This window comes from Panulirus ornatus, chromosome 34 (assembly GCF_036320965.1).
Source record: "Panulirus ornatus isolate Po-2019 chromosome 34, ASM3632096v1, whole genome shotgun sequence".
NCBI lineage: Eukaryota > Metazoa > Arthropoda > Malacostraca > Decapoda > Palinuridae > Panulirus > Panulirus ornatus.
This window is the reverse complement of record NC_092257.1, coordinates 6,438,050-6,453,049: the sequence shown is the minus strand read 5'-3', so window position 1 is coordinate 6,453,049 and position 15,000 is coordinate 6,438,050. Positions and strand designations below refer to the sequence as shown.

The 15,000-nt window shown below is 42.3% G+C and overlaps 1 protein-coding gene across 1 annotated transcript in view; it reads left to right on the top strand.

The window, feature by feature from the left end:
* Window positions 1-13,749: 13,749 nt before the first annotated feature.
* Window positions 13,750-15,000, top strand: part of LOC139759804 (zwei Ig domain protein zig-8-like) — a 285,121-nt gene continuing 283,870 nt past the window's right edge. The window contains exon 1 of the mRNA XM_071682281.1: window positions 13,750-14,013. Within this exon, the coding sequence (XP_071538382.1) occupies window positions 13,962-14,013 (52 nt within the window). The 5' untranslated portion in view covers window positions 13,750-13,961. The remainder of the gene's footprint in view (window positions 14,014-15,000) is intronic.

Here is a 15,000-nt window from a genome sequence, read left to right as displayed (position 1 = left end):
TATATATATATATATTTCTTTTCAGAAAAGAAGAGTGAATGTTGGGGTGAAGAGGGTGGTGAGAGTAAGTGAGCTTGGGAAGGAGACTTGTGTGAGGAAGTACCAGGAGAGACTGAGTACAGAATGGAAAAAGGTGAGAACAATGGAAGTAAGGGGAGTGGTGGAGGAATGGGATGTATTTAGGGAATCAGTGATGGATTGCGCAAAAGATGCTTGTGGCATGAGAAGAGTGGGAGGTAGGTTGATTAGAAAGAGTAGTGAGTGGTGGGATGAAGAAGTAAGATTATTAGTGAAAGAGAAGAGAGAGGCATTTGGATTATCTTTGCAGGGAAAAAATGAAATTGAGTGGGAGATGTATAAAAGAAAGAGACAGGAGGTCAAGAAAAAGGTGCAAGAGGTGAAAAAGAGGGCAAATGAGAGTTGGGGTGAGAGAGTATCATTAAATTTTAGGGAGAATAAAAAGATGTTTTGGAAGGAGGTAAATAAAGTGCGTAAGACAAGGGAGCAAATGGGAACTTCAGTGAAGGGCGCAAATGGGGAGGTGATAACAAGTAGTGGGGATGTGAGAAGGAGATGGAGTGAGTATTTTGAAGGTTTGTTGAATGTGTTTGATGATAGAGTGGCAGATATAGGGTGTCTTGGTCGAGGTGGTGTGCAAAGTGAGAGGGTTAGGGAAAATGATTTGGTAAACAAAGAAGAGGTAGTAAAAGCTTTGCGGAGGATGAAAGCCGGCAAGGCAGCAGGTTTGGATGGTATTGCAGTGGAATTTATTAAAAAAGGGGGTGACTGTATTACTGACTGGTTGGTAAGGTTATGTAATGTATGTATGACTCATGGTGAGGTGCCTGAGGATTGGCGGAATGCGTGCATAGTGCCATTGTACAAAGGCAAAGGGGATAAGAGTGAGTGCTCAAATTACAGAGGTATAAGTTTGTTGAGTATTCCTAGTAAATTATATGGGAGGGTATTGACTGAGAGGGTGAAGGCATGTACAGAGCGTCAGATTGGGGAAGAGCAGTGTGGTTTCAGAAGTGGTAGAGGATTTGTGGATCAGGTGTTTGCTTTGAAGAATGTATGTGAGAAATACTTAGAAAAGCAAATGGATTTGTATGTAGCATTTATGGATCTGGAGAAGGCATATGATAGAGTTGATAGAGATGCTCTGTGGAAGGTATTAAGAATATATGGTGTGGGAGGCAAGTTGTTAGAAGCAGTGAAAATTTTTTATCGAGGATGTAAGGCATGTGTACGTGTAGGAAGAGAGGAAAGTGATTGGTTCTCAGTGAATGTAGGTTTGCGGCAGGGGTGTGTGATGTCTCCATGGTTGTTTAATTTATTTATGGATGGGGTTGTTAGGGAGGTAAATGCAAGAGTTTTGGAAAGAGGGGCAAGTATGAAGTCTGTTGGGGATGAGAGAGCTTGGGAAGTGAGTCAATTGTTGTTCGCTGATGATACAGCGCTGGTGGCTGATTCATGTGAGAAACTGCAGGAGCTGGTGACTGAGTTTGGTAAAGTGTGTGAAAGAAGAAAGTTAAGAGTAAATGTGAATAAGAGCAAGGTTATTAGGTACAGTAGGGTTGAGGGTCAAGTCAATTGGGAGGTAAGTTTGAATGGAGAGAAACTGGAGGAAGTAAAGTGTTTTAGATATCTGGGAGTGGATTTGGCAGCGGATGGAACCATGGAAGCGGAAGTGGATCATAGGGTGGGGGAGGGGGCGAAAATTTTGGGAGCCTTGAAGAATGTGTGGAAGTCGAGAACATTATCTCGGAAAGCAAAAATGAGTATGTTTGAAGGAATAGTGGTTCCAACAATGTTGTATGGTTGCGAGGCGTGGGCTATGGATAGAGTTGTGCGCAGGAGGATGGATGTGCTGGAAATGAGATGTTTGAGGACAATGTGTGGTGTGAGGTGGTTTGATCGAGTAAGTAACGTAAGGGTAAGAGAGATGTGTGGAAATAAAAAGAGCGTGGTTGAGAGAGCAGAAGAGGGTGTTTTGAAATGGTTGGGGCACATGGAGAGAATGAGTGAGGAAAGATTGACCAAGAGGATATATGTGTCGGAGGTGTAGGGAACGAGGAGAAGTGGGAGACCAAATTGGAGGTGGAAAGATGGAGTGAAAAAGATTTTGTGTGATCGGGGCCTGAACATACAGGAGGGTGAAAGGAGGGCAAGGAATAGAGTGAATTGGAGCGATGTGTTATACCGGGGATGACGTGCTGTCAGTGGATTGAATCGGGGCATGTGAAGCGTCTGGGGTAAACCATGGAAAGCTGTGTAGGTATGTATATTTGCGTGTGTGGACGTATGTATATACATGTGTATGGGGTTGGGTTGGACCATTTCTTTCGTCTGTTTCCTTGCGCTACCTCGCAAACCCGGGAGACAGCGACAAAGGAAAAAAAAAAAAAAAAAAAAATATATATATATATATATATATATATATATATATATATATTTATATATATATATATATATATATATATATATATATATATATATATATATATATATATATATTTATATATATATATATATATATATATATATATATATATATATATATATATATTTATATACATTTTCCACCGTGAACGCTAAATAATAAAGCCAACCTCAGTGAAATGTATTCGAAATTTCGTAGGTCTCGGATGAATATCAAATGTATCGGGAATATCGTTGATATTCGCTGAATATTCAGTGTACGCAGTGGACTGGAAGTCATATATATATTTTGTCATTAATTTCAATCATGATTTCCCCACCTCGTTTGAATATTGAACAATGGCAAGTATATTCAGGGAGTTCATGTAGAACATACATAGAACAATATAGAGCAACATAAGAAGCACATATAGGGTACATATAGAATAAAAATACATATAGAACACATGTAGAGCATCACCTTATACAAAAGATATAGAACAATGTATATAATATATATAGATCGCATATAGAACAGATAAATCATATATAGAGCAGGCACAATATAGCACATATAGAGCTCTATATAGAATATATATATATATATTTATATATATAGAACTATATAGAACACACATAGAGTACATATGGAACACAAGAAGAGCATAGAGGAAGTACATATGTAATATATATATATCATACCAATATAACACCGTATATCATATAATATTACATATACAGTATAGAGCTTTTAGAAATCACATACAGAGCACACACACACACACACACACACACACACACACACACACACACACACACACACACACTGACAGCACATATATAATACATATAAGGCATATATACACGAGACACATATACAGAGAGCAGTTGTGAAAGGAACACACAGACTACATATAAGACACATATAGAGCACACACACAGCTCTATGTAACAATAGAGCTGTTGATCTGTGTGTTGATGAAGAAAACGAAGATATTTCCAAAATTTCTTTTTTATATATAATTTCTCACAATGACTGGAAATTATGATCCTTATCTTAACAATTTCTTTTTTGATATATAATTTTTCAGTATGACTGGAAATTATAATAATTATTTCCACAATTTCTCTATTTCATATAATTTCTCAGTAGGACTGGAAATAATAATCATTATTTCCACAATTTCTACGTTGATTAAACCACACATGCAAATCTATCCCTCTGTTCACTGAACTTGGATTGGGGAATTTTGAATCGCCCTATTACGACACGTAGCCAATTTCATAATGGTATACTTCCCTATTTTGATGCGAAGCCAATTTCTTATATAGATACAATTCCCAATTTTGCTTTGAGATCAGTTTTCTTTATAAAGAGATATTCTTTAGTTAGCTCTGAAAAACCAATTATCTCTATAAAAATGTGCTGTTCTATTTCGCCCTAACACTAAATTCATCCAGAAATAGGCTCCCACCTCGCTGTGGAACCAATTTCCCTCACTTATTCCACTATGAAGTCAATCTACAAAATGTCTTTTTTCTTTTTTTGGGTCTGTTCAAATTGCCGCAAACTTCGCACGCCTTATGTACATTTGCTGCCATCATAATCACCACCGTGTCTTGCAATGAACATACTCACCGCCATATAGCTCTTTAATGACCCACCAGCAGAATGTTGACCAAATGGGGCACGTCATAGACACGTCACAAACTACCGAGCCAGCCATTGGTGGACAGCAGGAACGCGGTCCTGGGTCACGAAGGTCAGAGAGAATCAGACGAGCCTAACCTGACTTCAGCTCCACATCAGGACAATAACAATCTCGCTTGGCTCTACTTAGTGTATTTGATGATGGACTTTCTATATTCCTAACTCGTTTAATATTGTTCTGTGTTTTTTTCCCTCAATTGTAAGTTTTTCTATATTTCTGTTTCCCTATGTTGTATTTAGATTGTAACTCATACTATCCTACATGATATTGTTAATCTGTTTCGCTTTCAGTGTTCTGCCATACGTTTATGTGCTGTGTTTTTTCCGAGTGTGTTTCATATTTATATTTTCTTTGCGTTTTACACAACACATCCAAGTTTTGTAACGCAATTTTTTTTTCTCTTTTTATAGATTCGTGATGATGCCTCTGTGAAAGGCGAAAGTTTAATTAAAGTAGAATGGACAACTTTGGACAACGGGTGTTTGAGTAGACACCTCATGGTAGAATAATACTGAGAATATTAGAGAATTTAAGAAAGATGATTATTAACTAAATATGTTGTCGTATTCAATTCAACGTGCACACACACACGCACGCGCGCACACACACACACACACACACACACACACACACGCACGCACACACACATACATATATATATATATTTTTTTTTTCATACTATTCGCCATTTCCCGCGTTAGCGAGGTAGCGTTAAGAACAGAGGACTGGGCCTTTGAGGGACTATCCTCACCTGGCCCCCTTCTCTGTTCCTTCTTTTGGAAAATAAAAAAAAACAAGAGGGGAGGATTTCCAGCCCCCCGCTCCCTTCCCTTTTAGTCGCCTTCTACGAAACGCAGGGAATACGTGGGAAGTATTCTTTCTCCCCTATCCCCAGGGATATATATATATATATATATATATATATATATATATATATATATATATATATATATATATATATATATATATATATATATATATTTTTTTTTTTTTATTTATTTATTCATTTTACTTTGCCACTGTCTCCCGCGTTAGTATATATATATCGAACATACAAAGCTCCATCAGCCAGGATCGAACCTGGGACCCCTTGTGCAAGAGGCAGGCATGCTAACCGCTAGGCTAAGGGACTGTATAATAGGAAACAACTATTCGAAATACTAAGTACTCGAATACCCTTCGTCTCACTATGGTGAGCAACGGGGTCTATCGGTTGTTTCCGAACAGAACACATAGCCAGCTGATAGCGTTTTACCGAACCTGACTGTACAACGCGGAGTTATATGAATACGAATAAAGTGTATATGAACGCGCACCTTCATATATATATATATATATATATATATATATATATATATATATATATATATATATATATATATATACATATATATTGGAAATAGAAGCGCACGAGGCATTAATGGTGACAGATAGAGGAACAGAAAGCAATCATAAATGTGATCTACATAGGGATTTGCCTGAGGGAGGGAGGGAGGGGGGGAGGTCGCCCCCCCTCCCTCATGGAGGGAAGGGATGGGTGGATGGGGGGTTATGGGGTGATGGAGGGAGGGGGTGGGGGGAGGGGGGGGGGGACTGACTAGAATCAGGACACACAAGCAAGAATAGATATAGAAATATTTCAGTTATTTCTTCTTCTTCTTCTTCTTCTTCTTCTTCTTCTTCTTCTTCGTCTTCTTCTTCTGCTTCTTCTTCTTCTTCTTCTTCTTCTTCTTCTTCTGTTTCTTCTTCTTCTTCTTCTCCTTCTTCTTCTTCTTCATCTTCTTCTTCTTCTTCTTCTTCTTCTTCTTCTTCTTTATCTTCATCTTCTCTTATCATTCTTTATCACCGGGTCTTTCCTTATCTCTCTCTACCGTAACTTCGTGTCTACCTCACTTATCATTCCTTTTGTCTCTTATCTACTGGGGAAAAACACGAGATGTGGGGCGGGGGGGGGATATCATGAGAGGTTTATAAAATTTGCATATGAATGATTAAGTCTTGATCTTTTTTAAGAAATTACAAAAAATATAATTTTTTAACACACACACACACACACACACACACACACACACACATATATATATATATATATATATATATATATATATATATATATATATATATATATATATATATATATATATATATATATATATATATTCCTATGAGTCCACGGGGAAAATGAAACACGAAAAGTTCCCAAGTGCACTTTCGTGTATTAATCACATCACACACACACACACACACACACACACACATATATATATATATATATATATATATATATATATATATATATATATATATATATATATATGGTTCTATATTTTTCTTTTATTTTTTTGTTCTATATATGTTCTATATGATCACCTTGACGATCACTGAGTATGCAAATGAGGTGGGATTCATCATCCAAATTAACCAATAAACGTAACTTCCCAAATAATTCTCTGGTCATCGAATATTCATGAGGGGACTCAGTGATATTCGCAATACAACAAATATTCGGAGAAGATCCTTGTGCATGACTGATCCTCTCTGTCCCTTAGGCCTTAGGTCAAAGGTCAAGGCCTCATACCCAATTATCATTATCATCATTATCATTATAATAATTATCATAATTATTATTGTAATAATTATGATCATGATAACTATGATTATTACAATAATCATTATAATAATTATGATAATTATGATAATTTTCATAATAATTATGATTATAATAATTATTATAATTATGATAATTATGATTATAATAATTATTATGATAATTATAATAATTATGGTTATAATAATTAATATGATAATTATGAAAATAATGATAATCATCATCATTTTCTGGTGTGTCTTCATTTCCTGCACTGCTCTCCGTTGCAGGAGCAGGGTAATGTGGACACCTTGAAAGTGACAGGGTTCCCTATACCGAGGGTGGCTTACAGCCTTCGCTCACAGTGACGTATCACTCGCTGTGTAACGCTGGTAACATGTATGTAGATATATAGTCTCTATCTACCCATCTATTTATCTACCAAGCAGCTAGATATCTACTCCATCTACTTTGTCTATCTATCTATGTGTTTGTCTATCTATCTATCTATCTATCTATCTATCTATCTATCTATCTATCTATCTATATATATATATATATATATATATATATATATATATATATATATATATATAAGGCTATCTTCGTTGACAGTGTGTGTGTGTGTGTGTGTGTGTGTGTGTGTGTGTATGTGTGTGTGTGTGTGTGTGTGTGTGTGTGTATGTGTGTGTGTGTGTGTGTGTGTATGTGTGTGTGTGTGTGTGTGTGTGTGTGTGTGTGTAAATAGTATGACGTAAGCATCCAGAATGTCACAATACATCAGATAATGTATCATTACAGTAATACAGTGGTTGACGTCACACACACACACACATACACCAACAGGAAATTGAACTGTTCAATTGTACAGTTATGTACTTGTTCATGACCTGTTACGCACGTTCACAGTGGTAGGTCCTTACATCTATCTGTACGTAGGACTGTTCTTATGTCTATCTGTCCGGGCTTAGTGTGATGTCAGGGCTTAGTGTAATGTCAGGGCTTAGTGTGATGTCCGGGCCTAGTGTGATGTCAGGGCTTAGTGTGATGTCAGGGCTTAGTGTGATGTCAGGGCTTAGTGTGATGTCAGGGCCTAGTGTGATGTCAGGGCTTAGTGTGATGTCCGGGCTTAGTGTGATGTCAGGGCCTAGTGTGATGTCAGGGCTTAGTGTGATGTCAGGGCTTAGTGTGATGTCAGGTCTTAGTGTGATGTCAGGGCCTAGTGTGATGTCAGGGCTTAGTGTGATGTCAGGGCTTAGTGTGATGTCAGGGCTTAGTGTGATGTCCGGGCTTAGTGTGATGTCAGGGCTTAGTGTGATGTCAGGGCCTAGTGTGATGTCAGGGCTTAGTGTGATGTCAGGGCTTATTGTAATGTCAGGGCCTAGTGTGATGTCAGGGCTTAGTGTTATGTCAGGGCTTAGTGTGATGTCAGGGCTTAGTGTGGTGTCAGGGCTAAGTGTAATGTCAGGGCTTAGTGTGATGTCAGGGCTTAGTGTGATATCAGGGCCTAGTTTTGATGTCAGGGCTTAGTGTGATGTCAGGGCTAAGTGTAATGTCAGGGCTTAGTGTGATGTCAGGGCTAAGTGTAATGTCAGGGCTTAGTGTGATGTCAGGGCCTAGTGTGATGTCAGGGCTTAGTGTGATGTCCGGGCTTAGTGTGATGTCAGGGCTTAGTGTGATGTCAGGGCTTAGTGTGATATCAGGGCTTATTGTGATGTCAGGGCTTAGTGTGATGTCAGGGCTTATTGTGATGTCAGGGCCTAGTGTGATGTCAGGGCTTAGTGTTATGTCAGGGCCTAGTGTGATGTCAGGGCTTAGTGTGATGTCAGGGCTTAGTGTGATGTCAGGGCTTAGTGTGATGTCCGGGCTTAGTGTGATGTCAGGGCTTAGTGTGATGTCCGGGCTTAGTGTGATGTCAGGGCCTAGTGTGATGTCAGGGCTTAGTGTGATGTCAGGGCTTAGTGTAATGTCAGGGCTTAGTGTGATGTCCGGGCCTAGTGTGATGTCAGGGCTTAGTGTGATGTCAGGGCTTATTGTGATGTCCGGCCTTAGTGTGATGTCAGGGCCTAGTGTGATGTCAGGGCTTAGTGTGATGTCAGGGCTTAGTGTGATGTCAGGGCTTAGTGTGATGTCAAGGCTTAGTGTGATGTCAGGGCCTAGTGTGATGTCAGGACTTAGTGTGATGTCAGGGCCTAGTGTGATGTCAGGGCTTAGTGTGATGTCAGGGCTTAGTGTGATGTCAGGGCTTAGTGTGATGTCAAGGCTTAGTGTGATGTCAGGGCCTAGTGTGATGTCAGGGCTTATTGTGATGTCAAGGATTAGTGTGATGTCAGGGTCTAGTGTGATGTCAGGGCTTAGTGTGATGTCAGGGCTTAGTGTGATGTCAGGGCTTATTGTGATGTCAGGGCTTAGTGTGATGTCAGGGCTTATTGTGATGTCAGGGCCTAGTGTGATGTCAGGGCTTAGTGTGATGTCAAGGCCTAGTGTTATGTCAGGGCTTAGTGTGATGTCAGGGCTTAGTGTGATGTCAGGGCTTAGTGTGATGTCAGGGCCTAGTGTGATGTCAGGGCTTAGTGTGATGTCAGGGCTTAGTGTGATGTCAGGGCCTAGTGTTATGTCAGGGCTTAGTGTGATGTCAGGGCTTAGTGTGATGTCAGGGCATAGTGTGATGTCAGGGCTTAGTGTGATGTCAGGGCTTAGTGTGATGTCAGGGTCTAGTGTGATGTCAGGGTCTAGTGTGATGTCAGGGCTTAGTGTGATGTCAGGGCTTAGTGTGATGTCAGGGCTTAGTGTGATGTCAGGGCCTAGTTTTGATGTCAGGGCTTAGTGTGATGTCAAGGCTTAGTGTGATGTCAGGGCTTAGTGTGATGTCAGGGCTTAGTGTGATGTCAGGGCTTAGTGTAATGTCCGGGCTTAGTGTGATGTCCGGGCCTAGTGTGATGTCAGGGCCTAGTGTGATGCCAGGGCTTAGTGTGATGTCAGAGCCTAGTGTGATGTCAGGGCTTAGTGTGATGTCAGGGCTTAGTGTAATGTCAGGGCTTAGTGTGATGTCAGGGTCTAGTGTGATGTCAGGGCCTAGTGTGATGTCAGGGCCTAGTGTGATGTCAGGGCTTAGTGTAATGTCAGGGTCTAGTGTGATGTCAGGGCTTAGTGTGATGTCCGGGCCTAGTGTGATGTCAGGGCTTAGTGTGATGTCAGGGCTTAGTGTGATGTCAGGGCTTAGTGTGATGTCAGGGCCTAGTTTTGATGTCAGGGTTTAGTGTGATGTCAGGGCCTAGTGTGATGTCAGGGCTTAGTGTGATGTCAGGGCTTAGTGTGATGTCAGTGCTTAGTGTGATGTCAGGGCTTAGTGTGATGTCCGGGCTTAGTGTGATGTCAGTGCTTAGTGTGATGTCAGGGCCTAGTGTGATGTCAGGGTCTAGTGTGATGTCAGGGCTTAGTGTGATGTCAGGGCTTCACCACCGACCGTTTTCGTGACGTCAGTGTTGATGTAGTAAGGTGTAGTGTGTAGGTACCTTGGGGGGGGAGGGCAGTGTGTGAGTGTGGGTCTCCGGGGCAGGCTAGTGTGATGGTGTGGGATGAGTGTGTCACTCAGTGTGATGGAGTGTGAAAGACGAGAGCCTGAATGAGTGTGTGACTAGGGCTAAAGAGGTGTGTGAGGGGAGTGTGTGTGAGAGGGGAGAGTGTGAGAGTGGATGGGAACGTGAGTGAGTGTGAGGAAGTGTGTTAGTATGCGAGTTGAGTGTGTGTGTGTGGGATGGGAGAGTGTGAAGAGCTAAGGGGGGGGGGGTAAGAGTATGTGTGTGTGAGTGTTTGTGTGTGTGTGTGTGTGTGTGTGTGTGTGTGTGTGTGTGTGTGTGTGTGTCTGTGGGGGGTGGGGGGAGGAACGATAAATAGGGAGGCCCAATTCTTAACCCCCCCAACACACTCTCACCCCTCCACCTTCCCTTCCCCCCTCTCCCACCAACGCACTTCATAAAGCTCTTACCTTTAAACACACTCTCTACCATGCGTCACACACACACACACACACACACACACACACACACCACACACACACACACACACACACACACACACACACACCACACACACACACACACACACACACACACACGCACTCCACACAGAGCAAGTCTCGAGGGTGCGTTGCTCATGAATGCCCAATGCACGAACTCTTTTACAAGAAATAGAAAACGGAGGACTTTGATTATACACGTCTCCTGTCCTAAATGTTTACATGAAATATATATATATATATATATATATATATATATATATATATATATATATATATATATATATATATATATATATAATCCCTGGGGATAGGGGATTAAGAATACTTCCCACGTATTCCCTGCGTGTCGTAGAAGGCGACTAAAAGGGGAGGGAGCGGGAGGCTGGAAATCCTCCCCTCTCATTTTTTTTTAATTTTCCAAAAGAAGGAACAGAGAAGGGGGCCAGGTGAGGATATTTCACAAAGGCCCAGTCCTCTGTTCTTAACGCTACCTCGCTAACGCGGGAAATGGCGAATAGTTTAAAAGAAAGAAGATATATATATATATATATATATATATATATATATATATATATATATATATATATATATATATATATATTATCCCTGGGGATAGGGGAGAAAGAATACTTCCCACGTATTCCCTGCGTGTCGTAGAAGGCGACTAAAAGGGGAAGGGAGCGGGGGGCTGGAAATCCTCCCCTCTCAATTTTTTTCTTTTTATTTTCCAAAAGAAGGAACAGAGAAGGGGGCCAAGTGAGGATATTCCCTAAAAGGCCCAGTCCTCTGTTCTTAACGCTACCTCACTAATGCGGGAAATGGCGAATAGTATGAAAGAAAAGAAAAAAAGATATATATATATATATATATATATATATATATATATATATATATATATATATATATATATATATATCGACTATATTTTCCTTGACAAAATATCTTTAATTATTCCAATTCAGTTCGCTCCTTCGACCCACCCTCGTATACCACTTTCCCCCCCTCACCTTTTATCTTGTTCATTACATGTAAAGATGAACACATAATTAACATATTATGATCAGCAAATCTTCGTTATTGCATTTTCTATGCCGCGGAGGCGATGGATCCCCCGTTTTCTTCCACGGTATACTAATAATAAACCCCTCCCCCCCCCCCCCCCCCGCCATTAAACCCTTATTAAAACAAATCCATGTCTATTTTTTTTCCTTCCTTTTGCATCAAATTGATTGCTATGGAGCGGATAGATAGAAAAAAAAGTCTATCTCGAATTAAATAAAGTCTATCTCGAATTAAAAAAAAGTCTATCTCGAATTAAATAAAGTCTATCTCGAATTAAAAAAAAGTCTATCTCGAATTAAATAAAGTCTATCTCGAATTAAAAAAAAGTCTATCTCGAATTAGAAGCCATGATAGACCAGGTTGAGGGGAGGTCTTATGTCAGACCGTTCCTGGCTCTGGAATGGAACGGTGCTGGGCCGTTCCTGGCTCTGGAATGGAACGGTCTTGGGCGGGAAGTGTGTGTGTGTGTGTGTGTGTGTGTGTGTGTGTGTGTGGGGAACGGACTGGGATGGACTGGCTCGGTGGTGAGGCAGGCAGGGTCGGTCCCGCGTCAGTTGCGCCTTGACACCCGAGGTGAGCGGACGCTCGGTCGGTCGCTCTGTCTGGCGGGAGGTCGACCCGCTCCTCTGCCGCTCCCGGATCACCTCACCCTAGCCAGCTTCGAAGCCTCGCTATCTCGCTCGTGTGCTTCGAACTCACGTCTCGAACCCTGATATATATATTTTTTTTCTTATTATTTCTCTCTCTCTCTCTCTCTCTCTCTCTCTCTCTCTCTCTCTCTCTCTCTCTCTCTCTCTCTCTGTTCCTCTTTTATTTTATATTTTATTAAATACCACAAGAACACGGGGATGTACATTGGACTCGGAGGGAAGAAAAAGAGAGAAGATTCAGCTGTGATTTGATCAATGGTTATCACATCTCCCAGGGATTTTGAGACGGACCATAAAACCAAAAGTGTGTGGGACTCAAAATATCGACGTTAACGAACAAAATATCGAAAGAAAATATTCCCCTCACAAAACCTTGGCTGAACTGTGTTGATTAATAAAGATGGCGGCGCATCCAGTCTGTGTGTGTAAATAAGTTCACTCATTTACAACCGGTAAATCATTTACAACCGGTAAATCATTTACAGAATCATTTACAACCGGTAAATCATTTATAACCGGTAAATCATTTACAACCGATAAATAATTTACAGAATCATTTACAACCGGTAAATAATTTACAGAATCATTTACAACCGGTATATCATTTACAACCGGTAAATCATTTACAGAATCATTTACAACAGGTAAATCATTTACAACACCAGGAACCTAACCAGCAGGTGTGGGCGCGCCTGAGGGAGGGGTGTGGGTGGCAATGGAGGCCTGACATACGCCCGCATGCTACGCCCGGCAGTACAGGTGTTTACTACGCCCGGCAGTGCAGCAGGTGTTACGCCCGGCAGTACAGGTGTTACGCCCGGTAGTACAAGTGTGTCTTACGCCCGGCAGTGCAGCAGGTGTTACGCTCGGCAGTAAGGTGTTACTACGCCCGGCAGTACAGGTGTTTATTACGCCCGGCAGTACAGGTGTTTATCACGCCCGGCAGTACAGGTGTTTAGCACGCCCGGCAGTACAGGTGTTTAGCACGCCCGGCAGTACAGGTGTTTAGCACGCCCGGCAGTACAGGTGTTTAGCACGCCCGGCAGTACAGGTGTTTATCACGCCCGGTAGTACAGGTGTTTATCACGCCCGGCAGTACAGGCAGGCGTTACGCCCGGCAGTACAGGTGTTTATTACGCCCGGCAGTGCAGGCAGGCGTTACGCCCGGCAGTACAGGTGTTTATTACGCCCGGCAGTGCAGGCAGGCGTTACGCCCGGCAGTGCAGGTGTTTATTACGCCCGGCAGTGCAGGCAGGCGTTACGCCCGGCAGTACAGGTGTTTATCACGCCCGGCAGTACAGGCAGGCGTTACGCCCGGCAGTACAGGTGTTTATTACGCCCGGCAGTGCAGGCAGGCGTTACGCCCGGCAGTGCAGGTGTTTATTACGCCCGGCAGTGCAGGCAGGCGTTACGCCCGGCAGTGCAGGTAGGCGTTACGCCCGGCAGTGCAGGTGTGTGTGCGTCGCTGACGTAAAGACACATCACTGAAGAGTGAAGCCACGCCAGCTATGAGGAGGACAGCGCTGACAGTCGCTGTCCTCGCTCTCTGCTCCTACAGAGGTCAGTCCCCCACTACCTGTGCCGCCCGGTAACCCACTACCTGTGGTTACCCCCACGCTCGGGTCACCTGTGCTGTTTAGAGCCCCCCATTGCCTGTGTTCTGGTTTGTAGTGCCCCCCCTCCCCTCCTCCCCCCATGACCTGTGTTGTTTTACGTCCCCGATTACCTGTGCTGTGTTCTCGTCCGAAGTCCCTACTACCTGTGTTCTCGCTTTTACACCCTATTACCTGTTTTTTTTTTTTTCGTCCGCATCCCAATTACCTGTGTTCTTGCTTTATCCCTTCTACCCCACTGCCTGTGCTGCTGGCACAACCTACTACCTGTGCTTTCTTCCACCCTGCTACCTCTGTTCTCGTCCGAAGTCCAACTACCTGTGCTACTGTATAACCTACTTAATGTGTTCTAGTCCGAAGCCCAACTACCTGTGCAACTGTATAACCGACTACCTGTGTTCTCGAACTAAGTCCAACTACCTGTGCAGCTAGTACAAGCAAATGTGTAATGCTATTCTCCCTACTACCTGTGCTTTTGTCCACATTATTTCTTTCTCACTGTCTTTGTTTGCTTGTTTGTTTGCCTTCATGAATCTCTTGTTTACCTCATTAACTTCGTTGTTTGCCTTTCCCTCGCCATTCATGTCCAGTCCCCACTACCTGTGCTGCCGTCCCCAACACCTCTGGTCTTTTCAATTTATTCACTTCACAATTTTTTTGCCCACTACCTGTGTCACAAAATGCCCCATTACCTGTGTAAATTTTCTTTACGTTACCTCATGAAATCTCTTCTCATGGCTACACCCACTACCTGTGATGAGTTCACCACTACCTGTGATCAGAACACCCACTACCTGTGATCACTACGCCCACTACTTGTGTGATCACCACGCCCACTACCTGTGTGAACACCACGCCCACTACCTGTGTGATTACAACACCCACTACCTGTGCGATCACCACGCCCACTACCTGTGTGATCACCACGCCCACT